This window comes from Trachemys scripta, chromosome 16 (assembly GCF_013100865.1).
Source record: "Trachemys scripta elegans isolate TJP31775 chromosome 16, CAS_Tse_1.0, whole genome shotgun sequence".
Taxonomy (NCBI): Eukaryota; Metazoa; Chordata; order Testudines; family Emydidae; genus Trachemys; species Trachemys scripta.
Window position 1 is genome coordinate 1,888,834 of NC_048313.1, and position 19,752 is coordinate 1,908,585.

A 19,752-nucleotide genomic window follows, 5' to 3' on the forward strand; every position below is an offset into this window, starting at 1 on the left:
AATCCCACTTAAGGTGGCTAAAACAGGGCTTTCGCTCTGCCACACAGTCTCTAAATTTAATGCAAACTTGTCAAGTGCAATCAAGTCAGTGCTGCGGGGTAATCTGCGCTCAGTCCCCTTAGCACCTGCACCGTCGTGATTTGACAGAACAGATGTACCAAGGTCCTCCACGCCCCAGCTGAAAGGGAGCAAGTGGGAGCAGTGAGGCTGGAAATGTACAAGACACAGGTCAGAGCCTGCAGCAGAAATCTTGGGCCTAAATAGATGCTACCTTGCAGTTATTTACCCTACTGCAAAGTGAACGAAAAGCACTTACAGCAGAATGTGAGCATTACACATCTACTTTGCCAAGGAACAGAATCCAGGCCTGGATTGCGCTTGGCTTGTCACTTCCAGGCAGTGGACAGCAGGTCTGGACTCCTGGGTTCTCTCTCTCACTCTGCCACTCACGCTCATCTCTCTGTACCCCTCTTTAAAAACAGGGACTGTAAAACAGATCTACTTCCCAGGCACACTGCCAGGCGTAAACTCATTAGCATTTGTAAGAGAAGAGATGCTTGAAATAGATAAATAAAGCTATGGATGTTCCAACTTTTTACTGGCACAGTGTTTTACCCGTGATAGGTTTTCTATTCAGTTTATGATGCTTTCAGATACAGACCCACCCACCACGGTAATTTTGCGGTGGAGTTTTCCGAGACATTAAGCAAGTGGGCACTGAATGGCAGCAGCAATCCAAAACTGCGTGTGGGAGTAAAGTGCTTTTTTAATGGTGCCTTATGGAGTCAGATGCTAAGACTCCAAAGTGAATCCTACAGAGGGCAAAACGCCTACGCAAAAAGTAGGTCAGTGCAAAAAAAACCCCATCAGCCCAACCCACAAAAAGCATTTCCCTCCGTGCTTATCGCACGAGACACGCTGCTCTTTTCTAAAGGGCAGTATGTGTTAAAGGCAAAGAGAGACACTGCTCCAATCAGAACAAATCCTCTTGGAAAACAAGTACAAAATATCCAGTTGGGTGGCTGAGGGCATTTCAAGAAAGGACAGATGGGAAATTCCAGACCCTTCACCAGCAGAGATGAGCTGGAAACATGCAGGGGCCCCGATTCTGATCTTGGCTATACCAATGTCGAACGGCAGTAATTCCACTGAAGTCACGGTCATGTACAACGGAGAGCAGAATTTGACTCGGTGAGTTTAAGTAGGGCCCTGTTGTGTGCCATCAGAGTTCTCCAGGGCAGGAATAGCATGCAGTGAAATTAAGAGCTTGTCAGGACTTGAAATGCAACAGCAGAACAGCTGTAGCACTTCCGTGTAGACACTACCTATGCTGACAGGAGGGGGTCTCCTATCAGCATAGATAATCCACCCCCCTAGCCAACCCCAGAGCAAAAGACAGCCAGGCCTGCATGGAACATGACCGCTGCAATAGTAGAGGTGTTTAAACGTACACTGCAATTCTAAATCACCCTCTTCTCAAAGGGTTGTTAAAATGAGGGCTTATCTATCAGAGATCAATAACCCCTGCACTGACCGGTTAGACAGCACCCTTCAAAACTGAGGAGCCCAAAGCATTTCAGAAATCGTAGCTAAGCGGCACAAATATGCAACTCTCAGAGTGACCAGTGAGGAGATAAACAGATAGCTTCGCTGTGCCAAAGGTCATGACAAGTCAGCCCAAGAACGCAGGAGTCCTGCGTCCCCGCCTTCTGTAGCCCACTGCATGAAGTAAACACTACAACAGGAAAAGGGAGGGGGGGTGGGGGGGGTCTTTCCTCTGTATCCTGAAGCCAAATTGCAGGATATAGTGTCACATCAACTGGATATGCGGTCTCTCAGCTGGAGCAGGGACCCAGGATTCCAGACTCCTGGGTTTTATTTTTGGTTCTGCCACTGGCCTTGCTGTGATTTTGGGCCAGTCACTTACAACAGTTTTAAGTTTCGGTTTCCCACATAGTCAAAATGGATCTAACACTCCTTTCCCCACAGGGGTTTGAAAGGCTTAAATAATGTTCCCAGAAGGGCTTGGAGATCCTTAAAGGCTCTACGGAACTTTGGCTATCGCGTCAGCACAAGGCAAGTTGCTTTGATTTACTGAAGAGCACGACATACACATCTATCCTAGTGCGACAGCAAATACAAGATTAAGGAAGCAAAAAGGTTATTGTTCAACATTTATTTCTTTTTTTTGTTCCCACCACAGGGTGAAGAAACCTGAAAGTTACAAAGGTCCAAGTCACATTTCACGAGACAGATGGAAATAAGAAAACAAGTTTAAATATCATGCCCATTCTAAATACAAAGGAAAAAAAGAAATCAAATAATGAAAAATATAGTGTAGCGTGATCTTTTGCAGATATATTTTTACAAACTGAAGACCAAAAGCTCCTTATGTTATGCCTAAATCTACTTAAGTTTTGTGTATAAAACCAGATATTTCAAAAATGTTTCCCCCTTGTTTTATATATTTTTTTTGCAATTCTGAAAAAAAGTTTACAAAAACAAAACAAAAAAATCCAAGTCTTGTAAATTTCTAAATTTTTTTTTTGCTTGTACATTATGAACAAACGGATTCAACTCTCTTGATCGCTTACATCTTACTAAGATAGGTTTATAACATCTCCCCGTGTCCTAGCCACTACAAACAGGAGTAGGAAAAAAAAACAAACCTAGAGTCTACTCTAATACACCGTGTGAGCGGATATCAGCCGCCAACGAGTTAAGCCCGCTCGCCGCGGATACGACGTGCCAGCTGGATGTCTTTTGGCATGATGGTGACTCTTTTGGCGTGGATTGCACACAAGTTGGTGTCTTCAAAGAGACCCACGAGATAAGCCTCACTGGCTTCCTACCAAGGAAAAACCACAACAGAAGTAACAGCTCGATTTGTTTCGCAACAGTCTCTTTAGGAGGCATCAAAATGCTCCCATTGTACCCAGGGCCAGATTTTTCCTACTGCTCTGTGCCGTTTATTCTGATGTCTAAGGGGGGGCTGAGTGCTCTCGAAAAACTGGCCCTACATGCTTAGCACCTACCCAGCTGCGTGTGCCTCAAGGGCTTCTCAAGTGTCAGTTGAACCCCACTTGGCAGGTGAGGAAACCAATTCAGAGCCCCCAAATTCACACCCCACCCATTTACACTAGCGAGCCGCACAGTCTCAAACGTGGCAGCTCTTTCTAACGCTACGTGCTCAACACTCCCACGCCAGCGGCTTTGAGACGTGGATGCTTTCTCCTGCCACGAGTGAGTGGATTAAGAGCATGTTTTGTCCCCATGGAACTCTAAGCACTTTAGGGAGCACTTATTGACAGAGAAGCTGAGCACTGCAGCAGCCAGTGATGTCAGTGTCTTCCCTCTGCTTGTACACACGCATCACTGGGATGCAGTCGCCTCTCGGGGCGAAAGCAGTAATCTGTGGACATCAACGGGGAATTTAGATTCTACGTTCTGAAGCCAGAGGCTCTCTGAGCAGCAGAGGTATGCTCTGCAGGTCACTCTCGAGATGAGCCCATGCCTCGAGCTTTAGTTTCTATAGATTTGATGAGTGCAAAGCAGGTCGGGCTCACTCTTTGGAAGGTACTTCCCAGCTGTCTGGGGGCAAGTTAGACAGGTTTCATTCTGTCTGCCCAGCAGGGAAGAGAGACAAAGTCGCCTACCTGCAGGGCTCCGATGGCAGCACTCTGGAACCGCAGATCCGTCTTGAAGTCCTGAGCGATTTCACGGACCAGACGCTGGAACGGGAGTTTGCGAATCAGCAGCTCAGTGGATTTCTGGTACCGCCGGATCTCTCGAAGGGCCACGGTGCCAGGCCTGGAAGAGATTTCAAAGACAAGGGCTCAGAATTTAACCCCCATGCCCCCAACCACGCTCAGACATCAGAGTGCCAAGGACTGCAGACAGAACTCCCTTCTCCTCTGTAAGCGTCTCAGGTGTACCCAGGAGGGGTTTCGTCTACACGTACACGTACACACACACCCCCCCCATAGAAGAAGCTTGCCCTGCCACAGTCTCTGGGGACAAAGAGGACTCCATGGTTGTTAAACTGGCCTATTGCACTGCTGTTAATTTCACCAACTTTCTTGTTAAAAAACAAAACACTGTATTTAAAGGGGACCAACAACGTTGACAGCCCCTAATATTAGACCGCGGGTACGTCTAAGCTTTTTTTCTTTTAAGTGGCTTTTTAAGAACTTTAGCAGCTCCTTCCAAACAAGGACTGGAACAACGATGAAATCTCAACCTTTGTGCAGGTGCCCTATCAAACATGCGTTGCTGAGCTGGCTACAAGTGCCTTTGTATGCATGTGTTTGTCCCTTCTGTTTTAATAAGCCAGCCGAAAGGATAATATTTTATAAAACTATTCACTACAAATCATTATTTATTATTTGTAATTACAGTAGCCACTCCTAACCCTGATCTCAGTCGAGGCCTCTTTGGGCTCAGCCCCATATGTACCCATCGGGAGAGACTACCCCTGCTCTGAAGAGCTTACATGCTAAGCAGATGAGCCTGGCAAAGGATGAGGGAAAACTGAGGCACAGAGAAGGGAAGTGACTTCCCTAAGGTCACATCAGCAGGTCAGTGGCATAACTGGCAAAAAGAACTCCAACTCAAGAGTCTGAATCCCTAACTACTAGCCCATGCTCCCTCACACATAGTACATAAAAATTAAGGCTATGATATATATCACGTTATTTTTTTCTTACGATGGCAAAACTCCCCTTTACGTCTCCCACGCACACCAGAAGAGAAAGCGTGACTCCAAGTACCTGTAACGATGAGGTTTCTTCACTCCCCCAGTGGAGGGCGCACTTTTCCTGGCTGCTTTGGTGGCCAGTTGCTTCCGGGGGGCTTTCCCACCAGTGGATTTACGAGCGGTCTGCTTGGTACGGGCCATTCTGGGTGGTCTTTAGTGCGGAAGAAATCTGCTAAAAAAAAAAAAAAAAAAAAAGAGGGGAAGGGGAAGAAATCAGTTTAACCTTTTCAAGAACAGCTTGACCTGGGGTCGCGTCCCATCACTCCCTGTGTGACCTACAGGTCACTAAGGCAATATGGTTCCCTACTGGTAAAATGGAGCTAGTCACATGGCCCTGTCTTCCCAGGGTGTTGGGAGGAGGAATATATTGATGACTGAGATGCTCAGATGCTATGGTAACCCTAGAGGTTGCCATATAAATGTTTAGGAACATTTCCGGCACTATATTGGGGGGGGGGGGGGGAATAGTAACAGAAAATCCCTGAAAAGCTTCTGTTAATTCCACAGCTGTTCACTCTGAATTACTTCATTTATAACTAGAGTGTCACAGATGAACCTGTGTTTTGTTTCTGCTGTAATATAAAATGATCATTTCCGTCAGTGACCTGATTTGCCCAGCATGGAAGAGGAGAAGTGTTGTTTTCCCAGCTCCGGAGGAGGATGGGGTCTAGTGGTTAGAACTAGGAGCCAGGACTCCTGGGTTCTATTCCCAGCGTGGGAAGTGGGTCTGGGAGCCAGGACGCCTTCTGGGTTCTAGTCCCAGGTCTGGCAAAGGACTAGGGTCTAGTGGATTGAGGCGGGCGGGATTTATGGTCAGGATTCCTGGGTTCTTTTCCTCTCCTCCCTCTGCAGTTGCCAGTTTTTGCACAGACCCACAGGCGACAGTTCCCAACAGTAAGAAAAAGTCACCGATTTCCCCCCCTGAGGTTCCCCGCCGATCAGTGGCACCAGTTGCGGGGAGGAAGGAACCTGCTGCCCTGATCGCTCGGAAACAGGGCGGGGAGACACGTCGGGCTGGGGAAGCGAACGCAGCGGAGGGAGCCAGCTGGGAATGGCCTGAGTGAGAGTCTGGAAAAGGGATCGTTGTGGGGAGGAGAGTGTGGAGGGTCATCCTGGCTGGGAGTGAACATGCAGTGGGGGGGAAAGGTTACAAAAAGCAAGGAGCCATCAACTGTTCATGGAGCGGAGGCTGCTCTGGGACCGAAATGAGCGATATCCCTGCAAAGGAGAGATCTGGCCTCAGAGCCGGCTCGGTGCCACGTGAGACCCCGCCGAGGTGCCAGTTCCACACCAGCGCCATCACGATGGGCACCAGGCCGAAGCCACTGCATTGGCGGCAACCAGGTGCCATGGCGATGGAGCCAAGGACAATAGCAACCTTACACCAAATTGCACCATGGCATCCCACCTAAATGGCCAATACGGCAGCCCCTGTAGAGCCACCAGAGTCTGCTTTAAAGAGAACCCAGGAGTCCTAGCTCCCAGTCCTCGCCCCAGTTTGCCCCCTTTATCCACATAAAGTGGTTTTTTTTTAAGAAAGACTACATCTTCCAGAAGCCTTTGCGCCCAGTCTGGGTTTGATTGGCTAACTAAAGTCAGGTGACCTTCCCCAGGCTAACCGAGGCCTTTTCCCGATTGGCCAGCGTCGCCAGCCAACCGGTATGTAACCTGACAAGAGAGGGGGTAGAGCCGCGAAGCCTCCTCGGTGATTGACGCGGCTCATGACCAATCGACCTCGGGGCTGCCTCAGGGGCTTCCAGCCAATCAGCGCGGCCACCGTGCTCTCGCATCGCCCGACCAATGAGCTGCAGGATACAGACGGAAGGCGGGACTTACTTGGTGGAAGGGGCTCCTCAGACGATTTCGGTTTCTACTCACCCCCCCTTTTTTTCGAACAAGGGGGGAGGGGGAAGCCCGGGTACGGGGGTGTCTCGCGCCTCCTTGTTACCTGTGTGTGTGGCTCGCGCCCCTCACTGCAGCGACCGTTGGAGCCGTTGGGAGTCCCGGCCGGCGCTCGCGCTGCTCTCGCTCCCTTCCCGCCTTTCCCGCCAGCCCCAGCAGAAAATGGCGGGTTCCCCGGCTGGGCTATTTAACCATCATGCAATGGGGCAGAGGGGAGGGGAGGGGAGGTCAGCTGAGGTGAACCTGGCTGTGTGGGCGCCATCTTGTGAGCACCACCCAGGCTGCCCCTGCCTCCCCCCAGTCACAGGGCTGGCAATGGGGAGCCTTCCTTTAACCACAGACCCTACTGCATTTTATGCCCCTTGCATGAGTTACGTTAAGACGTCCCTCGAGTCAGGCTAAACCCTTGACATGGGTCGTGCCAATCTTGCCTATGTGTAACATAAAATCTCTGGCACAAAGTCACCCCAAGTGCCCCCCCCCCCTCACGTGCGTCACACCAAACCATGCCTACGTGTAACACGCCAAAGCCCTGGAACGCATCATGCCAACCTTGCCTACATGTAACACTGTAAACCTCAGTTACAAGTCACACCAAGCGCCCCCCAGCATGCATCTTACCAACCTTGCCTACATGTAACATGCGAACCCCCTGGCACGTGTCACACCAAGTGCCTCCCCCATGTATGTCATGCCAACCTTCCCTACATGTCACATGCTAACCCCTCCCCCTGCATATTCACACCAACCTTTCTAATATATAACATGTCAAGGCCCTTGCAGAAGCTTTGGCAACACCTTCCAGTGCACAAATTATATCAAGCCCTTTGCACTAGCCACATGAACCTCCCCGATGCCAACTAGCCACAAATGTCACTATAAAACCCTCACACAAGTCACATCTACCCCCTGCACGAGCCATGACCAGTGGAGTTGACACCCATGTAACGTCACTAGCCTATCACCAGTCACGTCAAGTAGGACTGGTGCAAATTTTACAGTTTTCCCCACATCAGCCACTGTCAACATTATGCCAGCCTTCCCTATCACAAGTCACATCAACTGGTGCTGATGCCAAAATCACATTATATGAGTACCTAGACAGCTAGGTACTTTAGAGAGGATAATTAACTAGTCACTGCCACCCTCTTATCTCAGGTAAGAGGCCTCCTGTATATGGTACCCTTGGATATGTTTTTAGATAGTACTTCACTTTTCCCATACGCTCGGCTCTCTCTCTTTGAGCAGAAAATACTATTGACACGTGATCCACCTCAAAGAATATGCCAACACGTGATGGCATGGTAAAAGATTGGGGAAATTTGTCCGGGTAGAGAAACCATTACAGCCTTTAGGAATGGACTGAGGTCTTTTCCAGTGGCCTATGGGGAAAAAGAGTTGATGTTTTAATCGACTGCTAGCTGGAGAAGTGTCCGCATTGTGACCGTCCCCTCACTGAGGCTCAGTAACAAGGGGCAAAGGGAGAATGGGCTGTGAAGACTGACTTCTCCTCTAACCCTTAGTACTTGTCCCTCCAGGGCTGTGGTGAGGTTGTTCACCCTGCCACTGACCGGGCTGTACTGGTTCTGGGGATAAACACAGCGCTTTAGGCTGCAAGGCTGTCAAGCTGGTACTATTCTTAAGCAATAAGTTAACTATCCAAAAAATACTGCATAGCTGAAGGTCCGTAAACTTTGACACCCACAGGGGCAATTTGTAGGACACACAAGAATTTACTTTGGGTCATGGGGAAATCTTCAGTCTTAAAGCCCAATCCTGCAGACATGTTTAACTTTGCTGCCATGAGCAGTCCTCTCAACTTCAACTACTAGTTGCTTTAGTGAAGCGTTTGAAAGATGGGGGCCTTGGAAGCATGGTCAGAGGAATGTAGGGTTGTAAAGAACCTTAAGAGGTCATATCTAGCCCACTCACCTGCAAAGTAGATTGAATTATACCTAGAACTTCCCTGACAGGGATTTGTCCAACCTATTCTTAAAAACCCTCCAGTGATGGTGATTCCACAACCTCCCTGGGTCACCTGCTCCGATGCCTAACTATGCTTAGCATTAGAAAGTTTGCCCTAGTATCCAATGTGACTCTCCCTTGCTACAAATTAAACCAATTACTTCTTGTCCTACCCTTAGTGGTTATGAAGAACAATGGATCTCTTTCAAAAGATGTTCAACTGTAGATGGTGTGAAACATAAGTAAGCTCTTTGGGGTACAAATATCTCCTACTGTGAGAATGTGAAATGCCCAACGTAACGGGGCCCTGTCCTTGGGCAGCCCATCCAGCTGGGCCTCCATTTGCACTTGGATAACCCACAAAGCTCAGCCTACATTAGCAACAAAGCGTACAGCCTTCTTGTAATAATTTCTAAGGGGTCACCAGTACAAACTCAATTACAGCAGAGGATGGATGGGAGCGGCTGCGTGATCCAGTTCTGCTCATACTGGACTAAGGCCCACTGTTACTAGACAACTCAAAACTCACTCTGATGCCTCATTCTTCAAAGATATAGGAGTCCTAAATGCAGGGTCCATCTCTCCTTGAGTGTTTCTACAATAGCCCAGCACAGTTGGGCATCTGATGCTGCCTGGGCTCCCCAGGGCACTACCCCAATAGAAATAAACCATGAATTCCTAGTTTTGTCCTGCAAGGATATTCAGAAAACCACCACCAGGAAATCGCTAATTTATACTACTTGCATTTATCATTGTGGACACCAGAGGGCACAGTTGTATCTCTTCACCCTCACCAGAGTTGCTTAAAAAAAAACAAAAAACAAAACAAAAAAAAAGGTACTAAAATGTATATTTAGACAAAGTACTAAATGTAGTTTAATCAATTTTTAATAAAAGATATATTTTGTCCTTCTATATCCTCTCCCTCCCCTCCCCCCCGACTCTTGGAAAACTACAAACCCTACTGAAATTTGACCTCAGCTGCTCCTCGCAAGGTAGATATTACAGATGAGGAATGGGAGATAGAGGTGATGTCACAATACAAGTCTGGCATAACTGGGACTAGAACCTCTGTTTTAGGCCTGAACTACAAGACCACCGTTTTTCCTTTTAAGACCTCTTTTTAAAAAGGAGAGTTCTGATTGACAATAGATCTGAATTAAGACCACCCCCAAGGTGCGTTATCTTAAACTATTTTCATATTGGAGACATTGGTGATGTGAGAGAAAGCATTTACAACTAGCTCCACTCTACTGGAAATCTGGGGGGTCTGAGCTAATCCCTAAGCACTACAGAGATGGTCATGGGTTCCTAGGCTCCACGTTAAATCAGGTCAATTGTGGAAGAACAAAAACAGGCTTGTTGGATTAAAGGGTAAAATTATTACAAAAAGCAGCATTTGGAGAGGTAAGGAGAGGGCATCAAGTTGTCATGGCAATGGAAGGTCAGAGCTTTAAATAACTCTCACCCTATGCACCAGAGACCTCTTACTGGCCCGGCCTCACCAGACAGAGGATTTACTCCTTTACTGGTTACTTACAAGAGTTGCTTCATAATTAGGTACAAATTACAGGGGTAACTTGGGCCAAGCTGATTAATTTTTCTTTTAAATGGAGGTTTATTTTAGCATTCATGAAAAAGAGAGACTAAGAACATATTGGCATACACAGCTCATGTACTTCAGTCCCCATTTACAACCATCTCTGCTAGTACACCTCCCACTCTCCATCCCAGCTCTACCCTGCTCCACAATCTTAACTTGCAGCACCCTATGCTACCGTAGCCTGAAGCAGAGGGGGAAAAAGTAAATACAGAATTGGCCTGCAAATGCCACCAGTTTCCCTTTGTTTCAAGGTTTGGGAGACTGTGGCTCAAAGCCATTGTAACAAGACCCTGGAGATGTGGCAGGAGGAGAATTTTGATGTCCCACAAAAAGCAAGGTCCCGCCTGCTTTAGAAGTATCTACTGCCTAGCTGGGACATCTCAATATGAGCTCCACTACTGAGGTTGCAAAGAAGTCTGGAAAGATGAAAAGCTGCATCAGGCTTGCTGGAGTGGAGTGTGTAGATGGAAGGAGCTTGATGGGTTTGGATATAGGACCTGGAATGCTGCTTTCAGGATATTCACACTGCAATGAAGCATTAGACCACTCGCCACTTGTTTCGGGGTACTGGTATAGAAGAATTATACCCCATATTGCAAGGGAACGGAGAGTCTGCTTTTGCTGTGTGTTTGGTCAGTTAGCAAGCACTAGAAAGAAGGCACTACACAACCAGTTTATGACTTTCATTATTTTATTTAACAGACACCTTTCTGAAGTGCAATAAAAGTTAATCATACAACAACAACAAAAACCCAGAAAGACAGTTTTGTAACACTAGGTGATTCTGGAAGGAGGAAGTGCATTATCACGATTCAGAAATACCAAGATTCAGAGGTTATGTTTTGTTAGCAAACTCCACTGCCTAGCTGGGACATCTCAATGCGATTGGTCAGGGCTGCATCAAAGTTCTGCAGAAGAGGGAAAAACTGTTTCGACACCAGTTTAAGAAAATGTTGGGAGTTTATAAAAATCCTGAGTTCAAATTAAAACAGACTATTGAGTCATTTGTTAAAACATTTTCTCTCATTTCCCACCCAGTTCCCCCCATACCCGACAATGAGCTGCTAATTCTTCTTCCCACACTGATGGGATTCCCAGATGGTGACCCTCCCTTACTTGACAGCCTTCATCCCAGCAACCTCAGATGAAGAGCTTGTTGTTGCGATATCAGCACTAGATTTCTCAGTAAGGTTGAACAGTGAAACTCACTCAAGAATTACTCAAAGTTAGAGGCACCTTAATGGCACATTAGAGGGGCCGTTTCAACTCTAGACAGGCGTTGCGTACAGATATAAAGCATGCCAAAGCACAGAGCTGGATCCTCATCTGCCTTTGTTCAAACCGGCATCCTGCGCAAAAACTTCTGGGAACGGCCACGCGTCGGGACATTTCGGCAACTCCCGTCATCAAGCGCTCGGCCGAGTTGAACCAAGCAAATGCTCATCAAGCTAGAGGAAGAGAAGGAACGTATATAGTTAACGAACTAGAAATTTAAAAATAAAACTGGACTAGGTGCAAAGAAGGGCTACTCGGATGATCAGAAGGCTGGAGAGCCCATCCTAGGAGAGGAGATGGAAAGAGCTTGGCTTGTTTAGCCCAGCCAAGTGAAGGCTGAGAGGGGAAAAAATCTGATTCCCCACCACATCCTGACCTATTTAGAGAGAGCAAAAACACCAGAAGAGCTATTGAAGCTCAAGGACATTATTGGCACAAGAACAAACAGCTACAAATTGATCGTGAATACATTTAGGCTGGAAATTAGAAGGTTCCTAACCGTCAGAGGAGCGAGGGTCTGGAACAGCCTCCGAAACTGAGCGTGAGCTAGTTTGAAGATGGAGACTGATAAATTTACATACAGAATTCTATGCTGGAGCCGTCTGTGACAGCACTGGACTGAAGGCTCAGAAAGGGCCTTTCCAGTCTGATGTACCTGAAGCAGCAGCTACTGCTCTTAACCTATTACAGCGTGAGTGTAACAGTGCCTTCTAGTGTTTAAATAAAAGCACTCTAGACAAACCCAACATAACACAATGGCCCACACAGAGGACAAGAGACCACCTAGAACTAATTAAGGAACAGTCCTCAAAGACTGCACAAGTGCGGGGGGGGAGGGTGCATTTGGGATCCAACAGACCAGGATTCTAGCCATGGTTCCAGAGGTTGCATGCATGATTTACCAAGCAGGCGAGTCTGAATTCACAGCACCTCAGCCCACCAGAACCACGCTCATTTTCTGACCCCTTTTGCCAAGTTAATTCCAAGAGGAGTCTGACTCTTTTTGCCTCCCATGAATGCTCTGCCCTGCTGGTGGTAGCCAGCATAACCAGTGGCTAGGAGCTTTAGGATTTGCAGCATTACCGCATTTTAACATAGAGCCTTCCCAAGTGTTTCCTTGTCTATGTATATAGGCTGGAATGCAGCCACTTCTGGGGTGAAGCGCAACAGCTGCTCCAGCACTCAGCATACTGCGGTTAGGGGGGGAAAAAGGTGAAGTTCTGACCAACCGTAACATGGCAAGTCCTTGCTCTTTCGGATGCCCAATCATATTTATAATACCCATGCAGAGGGGGATAGGACCTTGGTTAAAGGTCTCCTTCTAGAAAGCCACATGCAGCAAGGCTCCATTTATCCAAGGAGGAAGGGCTGAGACAGCACTACTGGGATAGCCAGACCCACAACCTTACCTGTGTTATGTACGGAGGCACCGATGCATTCTGCTGTTCCTATCCCAAAGCCAACGCCTCTTTAATGGCTGCCACAATCTTGGAAAGCTTGATGCCATTATCCACAAATCCATCCCCGTTCTGCCAGAGAGGAGCCAGTTAGCAAGGGGGCAGCTGAACCCACCCTCCCACCCCGGCATGCCCCATAAGGCTCCAAGAAGTCAGAGCATGAGAAGGCTGTTTGCCAAAAGCTGGGAATGGGTGACGGGATGGATCACTTGGTGATTCCCTGTTCTGTTCATTCCCTCCGGGGCACCTGGCATTGGCCACCGTCAGAAGACAGGATACTGGGCTAGATGGACCTTTGGTCTGACCCAGTATGGCCGTTATGTTTTAATGCTTTTTTAATGCTCCAGGGTGACACAGCCACTGATGGTGTCCAGAGTTATGCCCCTGGAGAGTTCCACTCCTATTTAAGAGCATTCCTCAGCAAGACACCTTCTGCTCGGGCACGCCTATCACTGCCAAGAAGCTGTGACAAGACAGCAGCGCCAGGACCGGAGGGACAATGCAGTGTTTGAAAAGCGGCCTTGGAAAAACCTCACGGGTACTCCTTGGCTACAGCAGCGAGCATAGAAAGCTTGTTTCTGCTGCTGGACCTTCCTGGCTCACCAAGATCTCAGACAAAATATTAGCTTAAAAAAAAAAAAAAAGGAGTGGGTGAAACTTACAGCCCCTTTCCCCGCCAAAAAATATGGGCAAACACGACCCCTTCTAGAAGGTGCCACACACAGGACAGTCAAAATTCAGCAGGCTCCTGGAGTGTCCTTAAGGACACAGAACTCAACAGTTCTACCACCTCAAAGAGACACTTGACAGTGGAAGTACTTTTAATGTAGGACCGACAGCTCTAATCTCCCCAGCCCCCAGGAGCTGCAGCACCAGCAGCTGCAAGAGCCAACAGCTAGTTTAGCATCAAAGACGTTTTCTAAGGAGCTGTATTTTCCCGCCTGTGAAGGCCGGCAGCAGTGGCTGCTAATAAGCCATTTCAGTTTGCCATCCTGGAGATAAAGGATGCAGGTTTCATCCATCACTGAAATGCAGCTATCTTTGAGGTGGAAAATGGCAGCTGTGGGGAGAAGGGCAGGGAAGAAGAGAGAATAAAAAACAAACAAAAACCCCACAGTCTATATCCTACTGCAACTGCAGAGGAAGTTTAGGGAGTCAACATAAGTTACTCATATTGCAAAAGGAACAGGGCAGTGGGTTAACACTTGCATGCCCAGTGAGTGGGCTAGTAGGAGTCAGTGGCTGATGTGTGTTTTAGTCTCATTTCCAGCAGCACCGAAGGAAGAGTACCAACCTACTGACTCACAGTGACTGCTCCTTAGAAGGCCGCACCAAACTGATCCCCGTTCAGCATGCAGATTCTAAGGGGATCATTGTACAGGCTGGTACAGCTGTAGACAGGACCACTGCTCCAGCTTCGATACCGGACTCTGACTACAGATGTCAGAGCCCAGACAAGGCTCCCAGCCTTCTGCTCACAACACATCTCTATGGAGTCTTCCTGTCTCATGTATATCACCCGCCTTGGTGACAATCAGCTGAGCAGTTCGGTTAGGAACTAGATGAGGGGGGAGGAAGAGACCACTCACCATTTTTGAATGCACCAGTTTGCCTGCGATTGTCACTTCAAACCATCCTGTGACCTGAGGGGTCCCTTCGCCACTCTAAGCAGAGAAGAGGAGTCAGTCACCTTGAGAATGACGAGCCCCAAGGGGGTCTGGGTTATTTTAAGCAGCACGCTCTCCCCTTTATGTTAGTTCCTAGTTAGACCAACAGGAGTGCTCCCTACAGTTCTCACCAGAGAGGAGAATACATCTGCAAACAGATGTTATGAACTTGATGCAGAAATGATAGGGTGGGATTCTCTGGCCTGAGGTCATACAGGAGGTCAGACTAGATGATCATAGTGGGCCCTTCTCTGGCCTTGGAATCTATTAAGTTAATTTGTATTCTAGAAGCCAGGATCCCATTGTGCCAGGTACTGTACAAACATATCAAAGCATCCCTATCCCAAACTGCTTATGATCTAGAATAAGAGTATATCTAGATTGAGGAGCACAAGGAAACCAGGGCATGATACTAGATTGTCCAAACATCTTCAGTCCTGCAGAACTGCAAGGACTGTCCTCCTTCCACCTTAATGCCACTCTCCATGATTCCTTGATTGAGGCTTCCCTTACCTCTACCACACGGGGCATGCTTTGTAAGCCAACCAGCAGCAGCTTTCCCCATGGTTATGTCTGTGCTCGTTTGCCCATCTGAGAGGTTTAACGGCTTCCCCTGAAGCACGTGGCACTGGCCACTTTCAGAGACAAGAGACTAGACTAAATGAACCATGGATCTGACAACTATGTTCCAGATTTATGCTGGATATGACATGCTTTTAGTCTGACAGTTCTCAGTCAGGTCCCACCAGATGAGGAGGGATTTATTTAGAGTGCCCTGCATCGCAGATTCCCACTGAAGGCAACAGGAGTTTTGAGAGTACAGAACCAGAGCTTGAGAAGACATGGCTAGTCCTTGGCTGTGCATATTCACTGACTGGGAGTCAGACAGACACAGAAGCTAAGTGCTCTGGACAGACTGGACAATCCCGGGATACTCACGATCTCCAGCTTGCCCGGGAACTGTTTTTCAAGTTCCTTCTTGAGCTGTTGATACTAGAAAGGAGAGAGAGGAAAGGCAGAACCCAGAGTTAATGCCTGATAGGTCTTCGTCAGGACTCGCCCCTGCTGAATCTTGGCTCCGCTGTTACTTCACACACCTAAAAACAGCTGGCAACAATGCCAGCTAGTGAGCTAAGCCCCACCCACCAGGCCACATGGCCTGCTGTGGGTACAGGAGCCCTTTCTAGTCCAACTGCCTGCTTCCCTTTGCACCAGTTTTCTAACCCGTGCAACTCCATTTATACCTCCTCATGCACAGGTTCAGATAGCCAACTGGGGACCGAAGGGGGAGGAAAAGCTCGCTGGGTCAGGCTGGGGCAAAAGCGTTGGGGATGCTCCAGGAACAGACCCAATGACGTGCTACCGCCCAACTTGCTCTGGAGGAGAACTTCCTCTCTTTGCAGATGGCCGGTGACTTGGACCAAGTGCTGGGAACAGGAATGGGGTCCTAGAGCACATCAGTCCAGTTCACCCACCACCACCAGAGTTATAACTGGAACTGAACCGAGGAATCTGGTCGCTTACCTTGGGACGGTAGCCTCAGGCCCCGCTGTAGGGAGACAAAGAAGAGTTATTTCAGCATCTAGACATTAACCAAAGAAGGGACAAAGGCTGAAATTCAAACAGGAGCTGAGCTTCCTTGAAAATCCCACCTGGTCTCCTGCTATTTGAGACGAAAGGGAACTACATTAGACTGCAAAATACCATCACCACCTAGCTCTAGCTTTCCATCAGCCAATCTCAAAGTGCCTTGCAAAGGAGCAGCATGTAGCGCCATATTACAGAAGGGAAAGGAACTTGTCCAAGGTCACCCAAGCAAGTTCGTGGCAGAGCTGGGAATCCCGAAACCCCGTCCAGTGCTCTTCCACAAGGCCATGCTGGCTCGAGAAGTAGTAGCCCGTTGTCTTCTCTGTGGGACAAGACACTAGATGGCAACATGACCCCCTTTTTGAGGACATCTTGCTGGGTTTTGAGTATCAATGTTGGTCCACAGAAAACGATAAAGTTACAAATCACTGGAAGGGTTAAACCCCACTAAAGATGCTGATTGTTGCTAGTTGTTTTCATTAGAAACTTAAGACTGAAGTTGAGCCTTCTTGCCATGTGGTTACTTTCATTGCATTTAGATCGTGTCAAGAAACAATCAACCGCTGACTTTATCCGCCCACGCTAAAGGCTATTATTTGGAATAGGGCACGTATGAACTTTGCACTCACACCTGCTGGTGCTGGGACAAACTGGCCCCCTAACCACCCTCTATCAGAGATGCAAGAGAGCAGCTGGCTGCTGAGAAAGAGAGAAGTCATACCAACCCTTCCTGTGTCTATTTTAGATGCACAGGCAGCAGAGGAGAGCGCTTCCCGAAGTCATTCTAGTAGGCATGGGAATGCAGAGGAGGAGGGTGCTTTTTGCCAGGAACAGAAACCTCTTAGAAGACGCTGAATGCTGTTCTGTAATACCGTTACAGAGTTGGCTAAACCCTAGAGTCACAGCAACTAACTATGCAGGATAAAACCATTTTATTGGCAAGGAGGTGGGATTCCCACCCCCTTTTTTCCCCCCCTAAGCTCCACCCCAGCTTCAGCACTTCTCACTGCTGCCCCATGGACACGGAATAACTTCTCCACTCCCACAGCACACAAGACTTAGTATTGCTCTGGAGATTTCGTTACACCGAGATAACCAGGGGATACAGAGCTACCACGACTACGCTCGTTCTGGAAGACAGGTGAAGCAGCAAGAGGAGAGTTAGAACGTTTAAGTCTATGGAACAAAAAGTGAGGCAGTTCAGGTCAGAGTAGAAGGAGGTGTTGGGGAGCCGTGCCTGGGGAGGCCAGACCTATAGGCGCATGGAGGGCTGTGGGTCATGCTTGATGGACATGAGAGTTGTGTGTAGGGGAGGCCATGGTTACTCTAGCAGAAGGAGGGGCTGCTGATCAGCACAGAGGCACCTGGCCGAGGATTGGCTTAGCAAAGGCTCCAGCAGGTCAGGATTAAGGTGTCTTGCACTAAGCAAGAGAAATGCCAGTCTATTCCGGGGTGGCAATATCTATCTCAAGCTCTGGCTGACTGAACGTGGGCAGAAGTTAGCTGCCGCTTTGCGGCAGATGTGCCAAATATAAACGAGGACTCACCTGACTGCACAGAGGTGGCATTAGTCCACCTACCATTCAGACAGCGCGTGCTAGGGTGTAAGCAGTTTCATTCACCCTGTGGGACAGAAGTAGCTTAATCCCCTACAACACCCGTGTAGGTTTCTTAAAGAGCTCTCAGTTTAAGCCCCAAACAGCCAAGGTATCAGCCCAGATACTCTCCAACCCAGTCAACTGTTCTCAAGAGGGCGTGAAACCGGCTGCCAGCCAGACCAGCCCTGAGAGGGCAGCACAGGGTCATTCCCCACAGTTTGTCCTGTGGCCTTCTGGCCAGGAACCTACAAGGATTTACCCGAAGGCCCTGAAATCAACAGAAAACCCCCCACTGACTTCAGTGGGTTTTGGGTCAGGACCACTAAGCAACTGGGTCAAGAGAAATAAGAGTTCTCCGGTCTCGCTGCTTTTAATGGATGTTTTGCTCCCGCCCCAGCCTGTGGAGCATCCCCTAAAATACCCCACCCCAGGTCAACGCAGGGCTGGCAGACTGTGGGCATCTGTGTCACCGCAGGCAAAAAACGACACAGCTCTCTGCTCTGTCAGAAAGTCACGGTGGGGGAGGGAATTCATTTTATGGGACCAATTTCTGTTGGCAAGAGAGACGAGCCTTTAGAGAAGGCAACCAGCCAACAAAACTTACAGCGGCCTAGGGTGACCACACAGCAAGTGTGAAAATCGGGACAGGGTGTGTGTGTGGGGGGGGGAATAGGAGCCTATATAAGAAAGAGACCCCAAAAATCGGGACATCAAGTCACCCTACAGCGGCCGAACGTTTTACGCAATTTCCATCCACACGTCCCCCAGGGCCGCATCATTTGTCCTGCCTCGATTGTTGTCCGGGCGAGGCCACTCTTATAATTTGAGCCTTGCCCCCACTTTAAGGCATCTGACACCAGCCCGAGAGTGGGTCCCGCGCTGCTCTGCCGGCGAGGCCCATCGTTCAGTTGATGGCAGCAAGAGAAGAAAAGGGGGGAGATGTCACTCTTTCCTCCTGGCCGGGAAAGCGGCCCTAGCAACGCCAGCGTGTTTCCGTGCTCTCCCCAGGGGCTGAAGGGCCCGGCCTGGCCCGCTCCCACGGCGCCGGGCGCTGTGGCCACGCATGCACCGGCACCGACACCGCCAGCTACCCCCCACCCCCGCTTACCAATAAACCACCTGGACTTGGAGCGCCATGACAGCCGCGTTGGCGTCGGGGGGGACTAGCCTGGAACGTTGAAACCTCGGGCGTTCTAATTGAGAACGCTGCGACGCAGCCGGTTTTAACACCAACGTTCCGACGAGTCCATTGGCAGGAAGCAAAGGAGGGGAGGAGACTGTTTACAGCCCCTTTGTTCCTCCGCACAGTAAATCTAGCCCCCTTAACTGTTCCCGCCTCCCCCCCCCAAACTGGGTTCGATACCACTAGGGTTGTGTTTCGTGGGGAACGGGTATAGATTGATTGTAGCGGTCTGGCAATGACACGTAAGGCTCCTCCTTTCTCCTTGGCGGCAGTGGTCTCGCCCCAGGCTCTCCTTGTCCCTTGGTGCTGACAGGTGTCATCAACACAGGGGAGGCGGAGAGATTCGTTGGTGTTTCCAGAAGAATCATTTTAATAACGCGCAATTAGTTTAGGAAAGAAGTTTCTCCTCTCCCCTCCCCAGAGCTGGGACTTTGCCCTGAACGCATGGATAGAGGACCAATCCCATAACGAAAGCGTTGTAGAGAGGAGCCGATACAATCCAGAGGCTAGGGCATTTCTTTGAAAGGGAGAAAAAGCTTTCCAGAACTTACAGATCCTTAAACTCAAGGTTTCGTAAATGAATTCCCCACACCACCTGCTCTTTCCCCACACGGTTATCAAAGTCAGACTTGTGCAAAAACAGAATTCTCGGGCCAGGGCCTGGGCACAGCTGGGCACACACATACCTCCACCCAGTCCTGCATTTGGCTGGACAGTCCTGCCTTGACCCCACAACCCCCCCGTCTACTGAGGGCCAAG

The 19,752-nt window shown here is 48.9% G+C and overlaps 1 protein-coding gene and 1 long non-coding RNA gene across 6 annotated transcripts; both read right to left on the reverse strand.

Moving 5' to 3' along the window:
• Positions 1 to 2,161: 2,161 nt before the first annotated feature.
• LOC117888801 (histone H3.3A) lies at positions 2,162 to 6,846 on the reverse strand. Of its 4 annotated transcripts, none has more exons than XM_034792547.1 (5): positions 6,705 to 6,846; positions 6,425 to 6,561; positions 4,770 to 4,925; positions 3,657 to 3,810; positions 2,162 to 2,848 (listed from the first exon to the last, which is right to left on the reverse strand). In XM_034792547.1, the coding sequence occupies exons 3-5, from the start codon at positions 4,895 to 4,897 to the stop codon at positions 2,720 to 2,722; spliced, it is 411 nt and encodes a 136-aa protein (XP_034648438.1). In that variant the 5' UTR covers positions 4,898 to 4,925; positions 6,425 to 6,561; positions 6,705 to 6,846; the 3' UTR covers positions 2,162 to 2,719. The 4 variants fall into 4 exon arrangements, with proteins under 4 accessions (XP_034648438.1, XP_034648436.1, XP_034648437.1 ...); XM_034792545.1 differs by having other exon boundaries at positions 4,770 to 4,928; XM_034792546.1 differs by lacking the exon at positions 6,425 to 6,561.
• Positions 6,847 to 10,899: 4,053 nt separating this feature from the next.
• LOC117888802 lies at positions 10,900 to 19,077 on the reverse strand. 2 transcript variants are annotated; one of them, XR_004648372.1, is made up of 7 exons: positions 18,919 to 19,077; positions 16,150 to 16,174; positions 15,565 to 15,618; positions 14,548 to 14,622; positions 12,911 to 13,030; positions 11,463 to 11,674; positions 10,900 to 11,134 (listed from the first exon to the last, which is right to left on the reverse strand). It is a non-coding gene; the product is annotated as an uncharacterized LOC117888802 (long non-coding RNA). The 2 variants fall into 2 exon arrangements; XR_004648371.1 differs by having other exon boundaries at positions 10,900 to 11,674; positions 18,919 to 19,076.
• Between the last annotated feature and the right edge of the window lie 675 nt (positions 19,078 to 19,752).